Below are 18,519 nucleotides of genomic sequence, written 5' to 3'. Positions count from 1 at the left end.
TCCTTATAAAAAGTCTATAATGTGGGATGGCTTTAATTGCCAGACATCTTCGTCTTCTATTTCATGTGCTTCCAGGTGCAGTGCCCTGGAGTTCCTCAGTGTTTTACCCTCTGAGAGAATGTGGAAAAAGGTTTCGTCCTCTGTGCAACAAAAATTACACGCCGCATTATCTTCTAGGTCTAACATCTTCAGGTTTCCATTGATGCAACAGTGCCCCGATAGAACTCATGTCCCAATAATTGGTTTTGCCTACCTCCATTTCCAGTTCTTTTTCTATTGTTCTGTAGCTGATACCACAGAAAGGTTCAAGGCCCATGAAGGGTTTCTGCTCCTACTTAGCGAGTCTGTCAGCAATTTCGTTTCGTTCTACTTCCTCCATTGCAGAGTAACTCGTTTAATTTGTCCAGGCATTCCTGAACTAGTTTAAGTATATTTTATTATATTGGAGCTTTAAGCTCTAATGGATGCTGGGCTATTGGATGACAGGATGATGATCATCTGTTTGCTATTGTACTTTTTCAATTGCATAAATTTTTCCTGCTCGAAAAATGCTTGGTGTGTTGCCTAGGTTTTTGAAGTGTTTGGTTCTGGTTCTGTACACTTCTATTCCAGTTCTGTCTGCTGCTTCTGGTAACTTTATAAGGTACTTAAATAAAAAGCTCAATTGTTGAAAATCTTTATTAAAAATATATCAAGTCAATAAATAACATGTTTTTATAAACTTATAAAAAATAATAATACTTGTTATTGAGGAAGAGGTAAATCACATATCTGATTATGTGCAATAATAGCCAAAAATCCTGCAAGTGTGATACCAATACTATCACCAAAAGTGGTTATGGCCATCGAAAACTGCTTATTCTCTTCTAATACCTGAAAAAAGTTAAAAAAGAACAAGTGAGGAGGTTAGTACGTATTTTTTTATTTTATATAATGTAAATGTTTGAACGCAAATTATAGGGTGGGCAAAAACTTTTAACCCGTAATGTATATTGAAGATCATAACAATTTTTTTGTTGGTTAAAAAATTAATGGTAGGGTTAAATTATATTGAAAAGTCCAGTACTCACTTCATTTGAAATTCTGTAAAATGTATTAACATACGACGATCCACCAAGTAGTCCTTCCCAAAGTACAAGTGCGACAACAATGTAGAAATTCGGAATATAATAAAATATGGCTTCTGTAGTGAATATCACTACGTTTATCCCCTGCAAAATTAAAAAATATTTGTAATTTTTTTTAAATAAGAGTGTGTTCCCTTACTCACTTGGAACAGAGTCATCCACCAAGTTTGTTTGATATGAAATAAATTAACAGAAGATCTAGATAAAAATACTCCTATTTGATAAGTTACTTGGAACCATCTGTATTGTTTTTCTGGGTCCATACCCGATTGATTAATTCTAATTAATTCAAACTAAAATTATTCGATAAATAATTAGAAAGAAATAAATTAAAAAGTTTTGATTCATACTTACAGTTCCTTGATTGATGAAATACTCAAATACATATACCAAAGTGAATGGTATGATATATTTTATTAGACCCGGTAATAACTTTAATTTTTTTACAAATGCTGCTTTGGGATTTTTTACTTCTTCATTATTCACCAATTTTTGAATTTCCAAAGCGAAAGCAATATCATCTTCGGAGGGGGTTGGAAGTAATACCCAAAATCTGAAAATTACGAACCAAATTGGTATTTGTATACCATTATTACGTTATAGAAAAAATATCGATTTCATATCCTACTTTTTTTTTTAAAAATCCAAATATTCTAGAAATGCGTTTATCTATCAAATAATTAAAAAAGCACGTAATCGCAAACATCCACTGTATGAACTACAACAATCTAACAAAACAAGACTCATGTATTTTAATAAATAATTCGTCATCAATTCTAGAAAAGAGGTCATTTGAAAAAGCAAAGCTGTCAGTTACATCTCCACTTTAAACTGCTACCCCAAATTATGGAGGGTAGAAGTAAGGAGGAGTATCTCATGTAAGGTTAGTTCTAACCCATCAAAAGACCGTCCTCGGCACGGTGACGATTCTGCGCAATACAGATTACGTGTTCCAACCGGGCTGTTAGAGATTACGCGTTCCAACCGACTTTGGTATCATTTGTGAACCATTTCCGAGACAGTCTTTTCGATACTTGGTTGATAGCAAGTACAAGTTTTGTTTAATTAGGGGCTGCATTATTCCCTATCGTCGGCCATTTGACTGATGAACCGGTTCACTAGGTCACAGAAAAACCGCTGAAAACCTGCAACATCGACGAGGTAGAATTTGGAGTGGAGTTTCACGAAATGGCGATAGGGGGATTGTCTCGGAAGTTGAGATAATTTGTTGGAGCGGATAATTTTCCTTGGGCTTTGAGGCTAGCAGTCGTCTAGTGGTGTTTCAATGGGTGAGGAAAGTATCTTTGGTAATTGAATTGTTTGATTCGATATTGCAAATCACATAACGGGCTTGGAGGTTATTTAGATGTCAATATTGGCGGCATAAACGGTGTTACTGGGGATGAATCGGTATTGTATTGTATTGGCAATAACTTAGAATGGACTACTCTCAAGACAAGAATTTTTTATGTTTGATTTATATTCGATTATGGGACGGACGTAGGTCAATACGAAATTTCCTCCGAGTGCCTTAATGAGACATACTCGTCTCCATACTCTGTCTAGAGTATCGTTCAGATCGGCCGACCAACAGTGAGTGTGAGTGAATCTCACTCCCAGATAAACGGCTTCTCTGCAGATCTCGATCCTCTCTTCTCATTCTAGAAGGGAAAGTTGAAAAAGTGCATTGAATTGAAATTTGTACAAACATATTGCTGTGGGTTGTTTGTGTGTCTACAAGATTCATTTGAATTGATACTTACGTCAATCCCATGGTTATGGGAACTACTAACAAAATTTGCAGAGTAGTTCTCATGCCCAGGCGATATAAAATAGTGTAAGACAGTGCCCCTATTATTCCTGCACCTCCCGTACCTGAACTCCATGTCGACACCACATTTCTACAATATAATTTCTGTTAAAGCCTAAACTTACTTCGTAAATGTAGAAAAAATTACCTATCAAAGAAACTGCTGTACTGCATGTAGGTAACTTCCCCTAAGCCAGCAGCTAATGAAGTAAATACAACTCCTAAAAGAGATACGAATAAAGTTTGGCTATACGCGACGCTAATGAATCCTGAAGCTGCCAAGATGACACATAGGGCTACTCTTACACTGGAAATACATAAATATTATCAAAATAACAAAAAGCTTATTTTATTTAGAAACAATTCTTTAAGAATAATTACACAAACAATGGAGTGAGAGCAAAAATTTTGCTGCAACTTGAATTTTCAAAAAGATTAGAAAGTAATGTATTGTAATGTTTTTCTTATTTATTTATACGTTTTATATTCGTGGGGTGAATTCATAAACACTGTCCATTAGTCTCTTACGTTCTTAATTTATTTAAAACACTTTACACTTAACTAACTCATATAATTCACTTATCAATTGATTAACTTAAATAGTTTATTAGAATTCTAGGATTACTTTGCTTAATCGTTCTGTTTACTACGACTATTTATTATAAACTGAACTCCTTATATATATTTAGAAAGAATTCTCAAAAGTTCTAGAAAATAAAGAAACAAAACGAATAAATAAATAGACAATCCTAGAAATTATTAAAAAGAAACAATGTGAATAAATCACCTGCTAAGATAAAAACTTATATAAAACAAACATCAAACGGATTTCGGATGTTTCCAACATCAATTTCCACAAAGGCGCGGAGCTTCCGTCGAATTTTAGTTACAAGTAAAGAGAAGTTATAAATAGAAGGATGACCACAAAGACAAATCTTTACATATTTTCCCGTACTTTAATCATAAAAGCAAGAATCATTTGACATCATTCTCCAGATAGGGGTGAAAAAAATAAATAAATAAAAAGCAGGAAAACATTAAATTCAAATCAAAGTTGAAAATCTTTTAATTTTATTCCAACATGATTTAGCAAATTATAACTCGCTAACAAATCATACATAAAAAACTATTTAAATTCAATTTTATACAATTTATTTATTTAATTATTCATTTAAAATTTGATTTCATTTAATTTAAAAAATGCTTTAAAAGCTCTTAAACTTTAAAATATTTTTGAGTATAGTAGTAGAGAATATCATTTTAAGTTTTTACAATTAAAAATAAATATTACTACTAAATTAAGATTCCTAAATTTTTAAACATGTACGAATTATTTAAATCATCTTCTAAGCTCTAGCAATCCTAACTCTCTAAATGTTTTTGTGTAATATTAGATCTAAAACTAATTTATACCGGTTTTTTATAATTGGAATAAATATTTTCAAAAAATTTTGAACAAGTCTATTTAGGACACTTCGGGGTAATTTATAATAAAAATTCAGAAGCTAAGGTTTTGTCCTTATAAGACAGATGTGTTCAAATATCAGTACCAATTATTATATTGATTTATTTTTTATCTTGAATGTTTCTATGAAAAAATTCAATTATACTTATCTTAATCACCAACTAGAAATATGTGAACAAGTAATTACTATGTTATTTAATTATATTACCATTGATTTTTTCTATTTGAAATTTTAAAGGCACACTATTGAAAAAAGAACATAATTAAAGTAGGACTTCATATTTTGTTTAGATAAAATTGAACTTTTCTCTAACTCCTTAGTCCTTGCACTTTTATTTTTTGCGTCATGATCTGCCTCAATTTTAGGTCTATTTTCTATGAAAATCAGTCGGATTTATGAACTCTTCCAATTCTCGTTGGAAACTAGGCATAAAATTTTGAATATTTGATTTTCTGGCCCTGTTTGAACCAATCAGAAATGTTATTTTACATAAGTACATTTTTCGTATTTAGATATCTCATTTGCATGGTAGACGAAAAATCTCATGTTTCATTTGCTTCAAGTTTCAGCATTTATTTTTTGAATTAGGTTATTGTATACGTCGTCATATTATGACCATAATATATATGATTTGGATATCTGTTTTCATTGGTTAGGCGTTGGAACGAGGGCGTCGAACATAAAAGTTGATTATATCCCAGCGCGAACTCGGCGTGAGCTTGAACGCGAGCGCGAATGTATGCAAACGTGGGGGCGCGAGCGTTGATGCTTACAACTTAACCTTTACATGTTCAAATTGACATTTCGACCTACTTATTATGATTAAGACCGAAGTAGGTGGAAGGTGGAAACGAAAAACGAAGCAAACTTTTAGATACTTACTGTACAAAAAAAGGTAGGAAGGGAGCTATCATCTTACAACAAAGTCCAGGCAGAATATCTGCTAATAAAATAGCACCTGTTGATAGATACGTACAATCTCTAGTTGAACTTTTCTAAAACGCAAAAAACCAAACGTCTGTTACCTATTATCAAATTTTTCATCAACACATTTTACCTTGTCTTTGGAAGAATCTTCTCCCATCTGACTGCTAATTATGTCATTAGCAGCTGTCAACATAACAACGTATCCATAATTGTTGCATAGTCCGAGAATCCAGTAGGCTATCAGAGCTCTAATTCTTCTTCTATTATTATTATTGAGGATAGTTTTTTTTGTTTCTATATCTTCAGAAGGTGTCATCATTATACAACCTTGAAAATTCTTAATCATTTACTTTGATTAACATGAAGAAAAAACCTAAAACCGAACTATCATTGAAATAATCTTGATTGTGAACATTGTTCAAATTGAATTTTGCAAATTCAGAAATTGATTGGGTAACTTGCTGATTGTGCCAAGATGGAAATCACCCGAAAAGTCTTACGTTAGATGATTTTTTATTATTTTAAAAAAAGACTTACTAAATAACAATGTATAGAATTGCTTCGTGCAACTTTTGGTAATGAAGCACAATCGGAGAAGGATGTTTAGAATTGGTTTGCAGAGTGATTACAGAAGATCGACATGTGATTTACAGACAGATCATAGGTTATCTCATACAGCAATACAATCGACGTTGCATGAACATATAGGTATGAGAAAAATGTGTTCCAGAAGTCTCAATAATCGCTTTTCAATTTATTAAGCACTTTGTGCATGAAACTCATGGGCTCGACGCTCATGAGCTTGGTACACAAGAATTAATTGGAACAAACTTCAGTAGGTGTTGTGTCAAATGTCAAATTTGAAAAAATCTCACACATCAATTGTTTATTTGTTGCCGTGCTTCAAATACTTCAATACTATGGAAGTACTTCTTTGAAACTGTATTTTTTACTATATATACTTTCTTAAGCTCTTTTATAATATTCTTCATTAAGTAATAATGCACATTCCCAATTTGTTTTCGAATCCAATAATATAAGAAAAAATTGTTTTAATTGAATGTGAATTTGAATAAGTCGAAATAAATTTGGAATAAATGCCCACAGAACGTCAAAACAGTTTGTGTTTAAAACACAATTTTGAAGCTCAAACGATTATCTGGTGTTTGATTGGCAAGGAACAAACGCAACTGAGTTCAATGCATAGATCTTAAAAACGACAATTTGGAACGTGGGTTTGGAGCAAGAGACTATTGTCCGTATTCACCGGATTTATCACCTAATGACTTTTCTGTGAAACAAAGCATGCGCGGACAGCGATTTTCATCACCTTAAGACTTTCAGAAGCATGTTTCCATGAAATCAGCTTCATAGTGGAAATTTCCAGAATTGGTTTGAGCGTATTCAAACATGTATAGAACTTTAGGGCGAATATTTCAAAGAAAACAAATGTGAAAGTTTATCGGAGAAACGAATTGACATGAGGTAGAAGGCGTTCACAAGCCCACTATTTTGATAAAACAATTTTATACGGCATTTTTTTAACTCAAAAGCTACGATACTTTTTTTCACGCTTTTTGACCGATTCAGAATTCTTCATGAATGCAAATCAATGAAAAAAAAAACGTGAATATTATAACGGACGTAGAAAAAAATAATTTTTGGTGTTTATTTGCGATCTGATTTGAGAGAATTGAATTTGAATATCGAATACTTACATTTTAGTATATATTATTGAATAAAAGAAATTAATCATCTACAAAAATTGGACAATACACTTTCACTTTAAAAACGATGTGATTAAACTGTCTGGTTTCCGAGAACGAACTAATCATTCAAGTATTTTCGCGACCTTTAATGTATTATTTAGGTTGTGCATTTCACATTGCCATCATAAAAAAAAACGATAAAAAATATTATCAGAATCGCTTGAAGGTTATTTATCGTAAATTAAACAGATTTGAAAGGAAATGAATTATTCACTAAAAAATCTTTGTGAAAGAAACTGTATAATTTTGCTAAGGATGTATAAAAAACTTCGTCACATAAAAACCATTTTTAAATTCAAAGGTAGCGATTAAAAATGATAAAACGGTACACTATAAATATAAATTGCATTGGTGTGAGATACTTAATTTATATTTTCACTATATACGAGGTTCATTTCAAAAGTATCTAGCAAGCATGGGCGTCACTAATCATTTTTCATAAACTCTGAGGTGTTTTTTTATACAAAATATATTAGACCAATAAGCTTGAATCAAGTTTTGTTGTGATTTTGGAAATGGTGGAAGCACAATGAAACTAAAAAAGAGCGTCAAAGTCGCGTCAAAAGCCAACAAAACAACGTTGTTTGTATTCTTTGCTTATAAAAGTGCATCACAAATACGCTCTGAGAAGGCACTCGATGAATATTAGAAATATGTTTCCAGTGAATTCATCGAAGGTTGTGCCGCAATTTTAAAAAAGCTCCAATTTGTACAGCTTCATTAACCTCCGTAAAACTTCTGTTCCGGGACAAAAAACGCTTTAAGCTTGATAGCTTAATATGATTTCGAGGCTATGAAGGTACGCACGATATTTTTGGAACAAACCTCGTATATAAATTATAATAATATTTAAAGTGGATAATCTAAAGTTTCAGCTCAAGTATTTAACAATATAATTTGAATTATTATTAGCCTTGAATTTGTTATCATGGTATTATTACACCGTAACTACGAACAGAAGGTCATTAAATAAATAAAATTACTGATATATCATTTGAAAATATTATTAAACGTGTGAGTTATATTTCTGGTAATTAGGTAAGTATGTTTGACGTAAGAAAGTAGATTGCACTAGAATTTACCAACAATTTACTAAACAACATTGAAAAATTATTCAAAAACAAACTATCAAATATTTGATGTCTACCATGTGTTTAAATGTGCTGGAGTTGTTAAATTCATTGGAATTCGTATCTTTATCTACGACAGTTTTTTCTAGTAACCTTAGCTCACCAAATCTCTTCTTGCAATTGCGAGCCATTGGGGATGTTAATATCGACAAAAAGATCGATTTTCATCACGCTCTTCAAAGGAGATGTAATTCAATATTCGTCGAGACATTAGCCAGGAAAGTAGTTGTTTCCAATCATTTATTTTGATATATTTGTCACACCTCATATACCTTCGAAACTGCGAAGCTCTCGCACTACACACTCCGCCATTGTTGACATTCAGATGTCAGTCGGCGTTATGTTACAGTCACGTAAACATTATTCATGCTCCCACCAAGTGTGATTCGTATTCTATAGGCTGAAGGCGATAGAGTTGGTTAAATCCATCGGATAATGGAAAACTTCATGAGTGATGGTGTTGTGCGTGAATGGTGTCGAAAGTTTAAAGATGGCCGTAATGGCTTTCATTTTTTTTCTGAACTGAAGACGTGGCTTGGTGGGAAGCGCTTTCAAACCAATGAAGACCTTTAAACCACGGTCAAAGACTACTTAAATTCATTAGCGGCAACTTTCTTTGAAGAGGGTATTGAAAAGTTTATCCACAGATATGACAAATGTCTCAATCTCTTCGGTGATTATATCGAGAGGGGTACCAATCTTTTAGTAATAAAATTATTGTTTCATATGAACTTGTCTTTTATTTATAGCCTATCGGCGGTTGAAAAAAAACGGCCCTTGTACATATATTTTTTTTAGGAAAAGGACAAATGAAAAATTGTACGCGGTATAATCTGCAAATAATCTACAGTAGATTGTTTGGGAAGTCGTTGCGGCTTTCCATCTATTCTACACCTATATCAAAAAAGATATTTTGTGCGTGACTCTGTATCTTATTGTTCCGTCTCCAAAAAGTTGACTTCTTCCAAAGTGGGATATTTTTGTCCGATTTCCCAAGATTTTACCCTTCGAAGTACCTAAGTCTTTTGCTGAAATTGGCATACCTTTTGTCATAAAGTGGTATTTGACCACCAATTTACATCTTCTCCAGACTTACTAGCTGATATGCTTATGAATCTTTGGGATTGTCTTAGATCTGTAGTTTCTCAGAAAACCCAATCTTATCATTTAGCCATCGGGTGAGTTTATTGTTGATGTGACATCTTATAAGGCCCAGTAGGGCAATATTATCAGCTTCTTCATTATCTGGTATACTCTGTTAGGATGGTAGCTACATTAGAGCTACTTTAGTGCTTGTATATAGTGGATAGTGGTATGGACAGTTTGCATTTTGGTTCACAAATGCCCAATCAAGCTCCTTATGTTAGTTGCGAACCACCAGAGAGATGCATTTACAGCTTGCGAAAGATCTCAATTGGAGGTCAGTGATTATCACATTGAATGAGATGTCTGTGCCCATCATTTTCCTAACTTTATCGATATATCTATAATTATTACATCTATCATTTTCTTATAGTTGTTACCACTGAATTGTCTTCTCCTTCACTTTCGATTGAAATCACAAAACTAAAAAGTATGTTTAATCGCAACGAAAAGGTTATAATTGGAAAGTAAAAATTGTTTTAACTAGTAAATGTACTTACACCATCGTATTGGAGAATATTTTGTTATCAAGTCGACGTTATATGGAACTGTATAAAAATTAAAATCAATAGATTAATTGTATACTATTTATTCAAGTGCAGCTTCAATGATTTTTATACCATGATAACTACTTACTGTCAATATTGCTTATGATTGCAGAAATCTTATTTTAGCAATTTTTTATTATTATAGGATTCGAAAATGTGCAATAAACATATTAATCTTACATTTCGATGATGAAATTCTGGATTTCGATTGACGTGAATATATAAATCATTTAATTAATAATTATAACTTTTTTTTCTAAACAATAAACAAAATATTTCCTGAATTAATAACAACCAAAAAATGTTATGAATCTGGGATGATTTTATGTAGTGTATAAGCTCAGATATCAAAATGCATCAGCCTGAGTACCGGGTAAAATTAATTTGTAATTTCGAGATCGTATAACAGAAATTTTTTGCTCCCGTAGATTCATTTGAATATGATTGAAGACAACCAATCAATCAGTACAACAGTATACTCAAAACAGATCCTATGGACCGTTTTCACGTTGCCGTAGATAAATTGATTTATTTCGATTTTGACGTTTCTAAATATTTAATATTTCAAAATATCAAGATTTGATTGTACTACTGACGATAATATTAACGAAATCATAGAATCAGACATACCAAAAAATACCGTTTATATTAAAAAAATTGTCCGGAAAGCGCTTTTATAGATTTTTGCAATAATAGAGAGTATCAATTAGATGGGAAAAAAATGGTGTTTTAAGGGATTGGGCTGTGAACATGAGAAGAAAAGATGGTACAGAGTTTAAAGAAACTACAGTCAAAACCATGTGGAACGTAACAAATAAGAAAAATATTATAAAGAAATGACCCATTCAAAAGTATTGTATTTCAACAAGTGCGAGCTGCCTGCGGTTCTATACGACAAAAACTCTGTAAAATGAAACAGAATTCGACAGCATTAAGTTCCGTAGAAATAACGAAAACTATCAATTTATGGAATGAAAATAGCCCTGGAGGTAGAATTAGCTTAGTGGGGTGGGGAAGCTGAGTACCGATGTTGAAGCTGGCCAATAGGGAACCAATAGTGGTCGGTTTGTGAAGGAAATTGATTAAATACATATTAAGGAATTTTCTTTAGAATGTATGAATCGATTCTAATAATTGTTCTAATTTTTGAACGAAATACTTTTAACAAAACGAATATGTTTGCTTGAAACATTTTATTATTATCAGACTATTTAAATTAATACTTTAATAACCACTTAATCAAATGTGATGCCAATAAACTTTCTAAAAATAGAATTTCACGTTAAGAAAGAAACTGACATTTGATTTGATTTGATTTTTAGCCTTGACAATTAAGATTGACGAATATGAAATTATTCAAATCGTTTATTGTATTCCAATTATTTATTATTTGTAGTATTAGGCCAGTTTGAATACGCACAATATTCAGAGGGTGATCGAACCCATCATTTGCCGAGATATCACTTTTAAAACGTGACTGAAAAGAGACAAAGATAGAAATTGTCAAAAAATTGTTACAATTTATTTGTAGACAAAAGATTGTAGAAACTAAAAAATAAACATAAAATAACTAAATAAAGATACAAACACTATAAAATTTCAAAATACCGAAGAAAAACAAAATGAGTAACAAAATTAAAGGTAATAGTAATAGATAATAATTAATATAAAGTCTATAGCAATGCAGCATTATTGCGGAATGCCGGAAAATATAATATCGATTTGGTTTCAATTGGCAAGTGATTGTACATTTTTTTTCATTGTAAAGTATGGAGCATTTAACTAATTCTGAACGTGGAGCAGGTAGATAAAGGTCGTGCTCCGCGTTCCTAAGTACAAACAGATTCAAAGTTAAATAAGCAAGGATGAGTTAGAATTTTTAATCTTTTGAATAAGTCCCTGCAGTGAGCCCTGCTATTTAGTCCCAGTAAATATCTAACAACTTACTTTTGTAGTTTGAAGATTCGCTCAAATTGAGTCGCACCACGCGTACCCCAAAAGGGTATATAAAGAGATGCGACTCGATAAGGACATAATAAACTGTTATAGAGATGAATAATTTTAGTTTTTTGGAAACTGATCTTAGAGCAAAATAGGAATAGGAAGAACCTAATTTTTTAGATAATTCCCATTTCAAGGAATTGTCCGCAACAATCTCTACAGATTCAAGACGTCGATGGTGGTGTTATTTAATAAAAAAGGCTGCAATGTATTTTTACTTTTTCATAAAATATCAGTAACTTGAAATTCTGCAATTTTCATGCACTCGCAAAGGACTATTAACTACTGGTATTTTTTCAATATTCTACGAAGGATTTTTTTACACCACCAGAAAGTTGAAATTTCAACGAACAAAAATATCCCCGACTGATATTTTTTCGATATTAACTCAAAATAATGTTAAAAAAATATTACACATTAAATAAATTACTGAGTATTTGGGTCATAAAAAGATTTTTACTAAATTTATTGACATATTAATATTTTTTGTAAAAGATAAACATAAAAGAATTTTGGTTACCTTAAATTTTCACATAAATTTTGAGGTTATACGTAAAAAGTGTTGTTGTAGATCTTTTTATTATCTACAACTTCGCCATTTGACTTATTTCTATAGGGCCTGTAGATAAACCGTTTTTCACCCTTAAAAACTCACCCCCTCCCCCCTTTCCCGACCTTAGATCACCCGTAAATAACTTTTCCTTTCATTTGTATTATATTCTCCTCCTTTTCCGATCGGTTTTATCCTACTATTATTTTATTTTGTCTAGAAAATTATCGACCCTGGCCTGATACGAGTCCGTGAAGACTTGCTATTGGAATATCGAGAAGGTCCTGTCGTGATTTTATCTAAATTTATCTAAAAAATCTAACAATTTAAAAATTACTATTAAAGCGAAAATACTGTAAGCAGTTTCATTAATATTTTTTTAATTAGCAGAGGCTCAGATAGAGATTTGCTTTTTGGGGGGATTGAGTACATTTTTGTCATTTGGGCGCTAAATATATTTTTTATAAAATGATTTTCTATTTCATTGGGATATAAAATTTATAGAAAAATGTTTGGTTGACATACTCGATACAATATTCTTATTCATATGCATCAATTTAATGTTTATAAGTAGTGTGGTACATAATAACCAAGAAACATCCAATTTTAGTGTAAAATACTTACATGGAAAAGAAAAATTAGAGCTTGATACGACTGCCAGATGAATTACGTTGTAAATGCCGTCAACCAACACGTGTTCCTTCTCACTACTGATTCCACAAACGAGTATCACCAAGTACTGTTACAAAAGTTAACGAAGTGTTAGAACGCGCATCATATACGCAAGTTTTTCCACTAATTAATCAGTCTACCAATTGAAGCTGGGCCTAATAAATTTTCAGTAATAACTTAAATAAGAGAACCATTTATTTTATCATTGTGTTTATGTACAATTTTAGCAAAGTTTTATTACATTTGCAAATATGTATTGGGTAAATCGCCATAAGAAACCGGTTTTCAAAAGTCACTGTTGTATTGTTCGGAACAGGTCTTTGAATATAGTAGCTTAGCTCATTATTAAATGTTGATTATACTGTTACCAAAATACAGATAAATGCATTGGCAATTTGAAAATATGACAGGTCGACTGTATTACAAGATTTGTACATACAGGGTGAATCACAATATTTACACGAATGGGCAAACGGTGACATTTTTTGACATTTTTTTCTCGTAGTCATATCAATCACGTTTAAAGTTATTTCCAACAATACAGGATGCTTCGAAAGTAGCTCAACTAATCAGACATACGATTTTTTTCAATGGAACGCTCTATATTTGCATTTTTCAATTCTAACAAAAAAATTAAGGCGACTTGAAGCTCTCATTAAGATTCGCCCATTTTCAGAATATTACTCTTACGAACTGTCCAACATTATCCCACTTAGGCAAACATCTTTTGATATTTGTGACAATTTCGAGGATGTATTTTCAATACGAACAATGAATTTGTATATGAATAGTTATTTACACCACAAATTACATTTGGTTTTCCTTTCTTTTGCTTTGTGCTGGTTCAAATAAGTTCGTATTGAACAAGCATGGTATAATTGGTCGATCGAAGCTGGACAAAATCTTTCGGTCGTAAATGATGGTGCGGAGTATCCGTACACAGTGTCCACGAGCTCTTCCATTTCCAAAATAAATATTTAATGACAGCTCGGTATTCATCTCTCATTTCGGCAACGAATCGCTTATACGAGTGTCAAACAGAAACTTTCAACGTTCAAAACGGCTCAAATGTTGTGACAATCTCATAACGCATGCGTAAATATATTTGCCAACTTTAGATCGAAAGATTTTCAGACAACCCTCGTACGTTCCTACATACGTTTCACTATAATATGTATATCGAAACTGATTTTTGTAAATTATAGTTAAATACGTAGAGTATTTGGAGATGGATTTCGGTTATATGAATTTATTTTTTAAAATGCTAAATCAAACTGCAGATCATGAATATTCTTTCAAACGAAAAAATTGAAAAGTCGAGCTCGCGGGGAACATATTTAATGCATATACCTGTGACAGCTTACTTGGTATAGCTTTTCGGCAGTTTTATTATTCATGAAGTGAGCAATTAAACCTGTCAAGGGATGTCATTTAACGAACAGAGGTCGGTTGCATTGGATAGTACGTCGAATGTGCATATATACGACTAATTGACATTAGGGATACTGTCGGAAATAAATATGGATATGCAGATTTGCTGCATTAGATAATATAACGTCAAAATTATTTAATATATTTTTATCGCAATAGCCGAAACAGTGGAAAAAATATTGTATATGTTTACATTTTAATATTATGATTATTTTGTGATTCATTCATTTTGAAGAATTTGATTAATTATAATTAAATAACAATTTTATTTATAGGCCGGTAAAATTAGACCACAAAAATGAAGGTACATAAATTCTCATCAAGCTGAAAATCAGTAGAATTGTTTAAAATACAATTGAAAATAAAATTTGAATGTTCCCAATCATTCCCGTGTATGGAAAAAAATTTATTCATAATCAAAGGTCAAAAAAATGAGTTTTTCGCGATTATCAGCAAAACGGTAAGTTTTATCATGAAAATACTTCAGACAAAAATTGTAGATCATAAAATTATCTACAAAAAATGTTTTAATACTTTTTTTCTACGGGTCATCATTTCTGAGATATAACGATTCAAAAAGTTGTAATCGTCATCATCAGTATTGATTTCAGGGCTTTAAATATTTGTAATGATATTTTCCGTTCATATATGGTTTATCTGGAAAATAAAATAGATGATCTTAATCGTATATTAATATATATACACTTCTGCTCACTGAAAAAACATGCACTGTCACTGTCAGTGATAGATAATTCTATAATCAATTTGAGTCCAGTTGAAGTGAGAGTGTACTTAATACCTCCTCAGTTAACTGCCATTATTGCCAAATTTGAAGATGGCTGGTCTATCATAAAACTGGTCAATCATCTAGGTCTTAATAAGACGGCGCCGAAAGATTCTGTCAGGAAGAAGGAAAATTTGAAATGATAAGTTTTTAAGAGGACATCCCTTTGAATCGGCTGCTTGTGCTCCAGGATCCTATCCTACCACATGAAGACGAATTAAGCCTTCGGATTTGAAAAACTGTGCAAATGCTATCAAATGAGAAGCAAACCCAGAGTTGTTTTTGCACTTAATTGTGTGTATCTTCATCTGGACTTTTGGTAACGAATTGTTTTCACAGACGTAAGAACATTCAAGCCATACAATGGTGGACGTATTCGCGTTTACAGACTACCAAATTCAAGATTTGACGTCCGGAAAATGCTCAGTAAATGTTTAGGCTTGGATTGGTATCAATGGGCATGACGTTTGTTGGAGAATTGATGCAAAGCTCAACTCAATATTCTAAACAACATTATGTTGCCATTGGTAAATCAAACTCAAAGGATGGAACATGACATGTGTTCTGTCTACACAACAACAATATTGAGACTTTACTGTAGTCGGCAAATAGTCCTGATATAAATCCCATTAAAAATTTATGAGGGTGGTTGGTAAAAAAGAATTACAAAAGGAATTTAAATCTTATTCTGTATTATCTAGTATGGATTCTTTGAAAAATGGCGCGGTCTGTAAAGTAGTTCAGGAAACGGATCTACCAATACGATTTGTTTCAATTTTTTCATTCTGTAGCTCTGTTTGGTAATAACATCAAAAACCTAACTATTTTACCTTCTTTGTCCCATTGTAGATCACTATAAACATTTTCCTAATGTCCGAGGAACACAGTTTTTGACCAGGTGCCCATTCCTGGAACCGTTGGCGATATTCATACTGAATACACCTATGACGATTGATTAATCTATATACAATTCTTTTATCATAGCCGTTGAGTACAGCTATATCCTCAATGAAGGTCTTTTCCTTATTGTATCTCTCTATGGTGGAAAGTGCATTAACCGATGTACCAGGAAATGGAGACTGGCCATCTGGTCATGTTGGATACAATGAAAAGAATCAGCCTAAATACCTCAAATTCTAACCTATTACTATTCCTAATTACTAAAGTATCTAAAAATGGTAACTGTCCATTATTTTCCATCTCATAGGTGAACTTGATGAAGGAATATTTTGATTTGAGTTCCAAAATGAATTCTTCTATGTTTGAATTCTTCATATTGAATATGGCGAAAATATCATCCACATACCTGTTCCATATCCTGGGAAAATACTGAAACTTTTGACTGATTTGCTTTTCAAAATGACTCAAGAACATTTCACGGTGATAGACAGTTTCCCATTGCTGTTCCTTCGTCTTGCTTGTAGAATTCGTTGTTGTACTGGTTTTGCTCCATACATATTTTTTTAACTGTAAATATTCTTCTATCACATCAGCTCCCAAATTATTAGATCTTAGTAAGCCCTCAAGGGCAAAAGAGATTTGTTAGCATTATTGAGTGGTGGACTTCAGTAGTCTTCAGGAAAAAACAAAATATCCATTGTAATTGTGGTAAGTACCTGTAAATTGGTAAACATGACAAAAACTATCAAGTAAATTTACATAGTTAAAAATTGCAAAAATCTGTCCCAATACTTGGATAGTATTTCAATGAGCAGAAGTGTATATTCACCTTTATAAATTTATGCTGTATTGAAAAAAATTCTCATCGCCATTCTTAGTAAAATAAAAAAATATAAATGCCGTAATGCTCCCTTCTATTCGTAGAAGAGAGCACTGTGGCAGATTACAGAACCAGAACAATGTCTGTATTATAGGTGACAGCTGATATGGTTTCTTTTGTGTCAAATCTTCGAACAAGGACCATGCCAGTAGAGTCAAGAGTTATTGAAATATGATTATAAACAATACAAATTTAGATAGGGTGATTCATTGAATGTGTCAATCTAAATTCCTATACACGGTGTCGTAATTTATTATTGTTATGTTTTTCTTATTCATTCATACTTTTACTATCGATGGAGTAAATTTATACACTGTCTTTTACTCGTTTAATTTATTTAAACACTTACACAACACTTAACTAATTTACATAATATTTAATTATTCATTAATACGTAACTAACTTAAATTCTTCGGTTACTTTCCCAATCGTTCTGTTTACTACGACTATTTATTATAAACTGAACTAAACTGCGCTAAAAGAACTCTTTTATAAATCAAAAACGAAATTCTCAAAAATTCTAGACAATAAACAAATAAATAAATAGACCGCCCTAGAAATTAGTTCAAGAAAAAAAAACAATGTAGGCAAATCGCCGCTGTGATAAAAATTTTAGAATTCCATTATAACCGGACAGGATCGATTTGACGGCTCATGTCGGGGACGAGTTCGTAGCATTATGATGTTATAAAAAATTAGTTATTTCAATTGTAAAATCTTTAATTACCTTTACTAAAATTTAGTGTAATATTGAAAAGTGAAATTTGGATATTTCGATAGTTAAGAAACAAAAATGAGAATTGGTAAGTAGCTTACTTAATGAAGAGAATTTTGTCATCATAAACACATTAAATTATCATTTTGGGTTAATATAAAGAAAAAAATTATTATAGTTCGATTCAGCGCTAGTGAGACAGGGTTAAAGAATATTTGTGAGTATTTATTAATAACTGTATTGTAAATATATTTTAAAAATAGTTGATTCAAAAGATTTATTTCCCTTCAGTCCGCTTGATATGACGCAAGACAACGTGCAATTCAATGCAATCAAGACGCAAAATTTCTTGATCGAAAGATGTAACTTAACTTTTAGTTTCATGCAAAATCTCGCATTTTACTGTCATTTTTAATTGCGTGTAATTTGCAAATCTAAAAAGAAATAATTTTCTTATCTACTGATATTACGTCTCTGGCCAAGGATTTCTTATGTTTATTTTATGTTTTATTTTTCTTTGGAGTGCTTCAAATATTTCGTCATCCATTTTCAAAAATAATTTTGTAGGTTCTCTCTCGTATAATTATAAATAATTACCTTGGTTTCATATAGCTAGGGTCTGGTCCACCATCGTCTGGGTGCTCTTTTCTGCCAATCAGACATTGC

At 31.9% G+C, this 18,519-nt stretch overlaps 1 protein-coding gene across 2 annotated transcripts; it reads right to left on the bottom strand.

The window, feature by feature from the left end:
* Positions 1-664: 664 nt before the first annotated feature.
* On the bottom strand, positions 665-13,415 carry LOC130451712 (battenin). 2 transcript variants are annotated; one of them, XM_056790904.1, is made up of 9 exons: positions 13,096-13,415; positions 5,461-5,703; positions 5,286-5,398; positions 3,086-3,244; positions 2,891-3,028; positions 1,482-1,680; positions 1,271-1,420; positions 1,071-1,211; positions 665-873 (listed from the first exon to the last, which is right to left on the bottom strand). In XM_056790904.1, exons 2-9 carry the CDS (start codon positions 5,674-5,676, stop codon positions 745-747), a joined length of 1,245 nt encoding a protein of 414 aa, XP_056646882.1. In that variant the 5' UTR covers positions 5,677-5,703; positions 13,096-13,415; the 3' UTR covers positions 665-744. The 2 variants fall into 2 exon arrangements, with proteins under 2 accessions (XP_056646882.1, XP_056646881.1); XM_056790903.1 differs by lacking the exon at positions 13,096-13,415 and adding an exon at positions 7,049-7,473.
* Positions 13,416-18,519: the final 5,104 nt, after the last annotated feature.

This window comes from Diorhabda sublineata, chromosome X, assembly GCF_026230105.1.
Source record: "Diorhabda sublineata isolate icDioSubl1.1 chromosome X, icDioSubl1.1, whole genome shotgun sequence".
Classification (NCBI taxonomy): Eukaryota; Metazoa; Arthropoda; class Insecta; order Coleoptera; family Chrysomelidae; genus Diorhabda; species Diorhabda sublineata.
This window is presented reverse-complemented; position numbering and strand designations above follow the sequence as displayed.

Excerpts from the sequence above, each read along its gene's own strand:
- LOC130451712 (XM_056790904.1), bottom strand. The coding sequence starts at position 5,676 with ATGATTAAGAATTTTCAAGGTTGTATAATGATGACACCTTCTGAAGAT. Across the intron at positions 5,399-5,460 it reads AAGATTCTTCCAAAGACAAG|AAAAGTTCAACTAGAGATTG; the intron begins GTAAAATGTGTT and ends TTTGCGTTTTAG. Across the intron at positions 1,421-1,481 it reads ATTTCATCAATCAAGGAACT|TTTGAATTAATTAGAATTAA; the intron begins GTAAGTATGAAT and ends GAATAATTTTAG.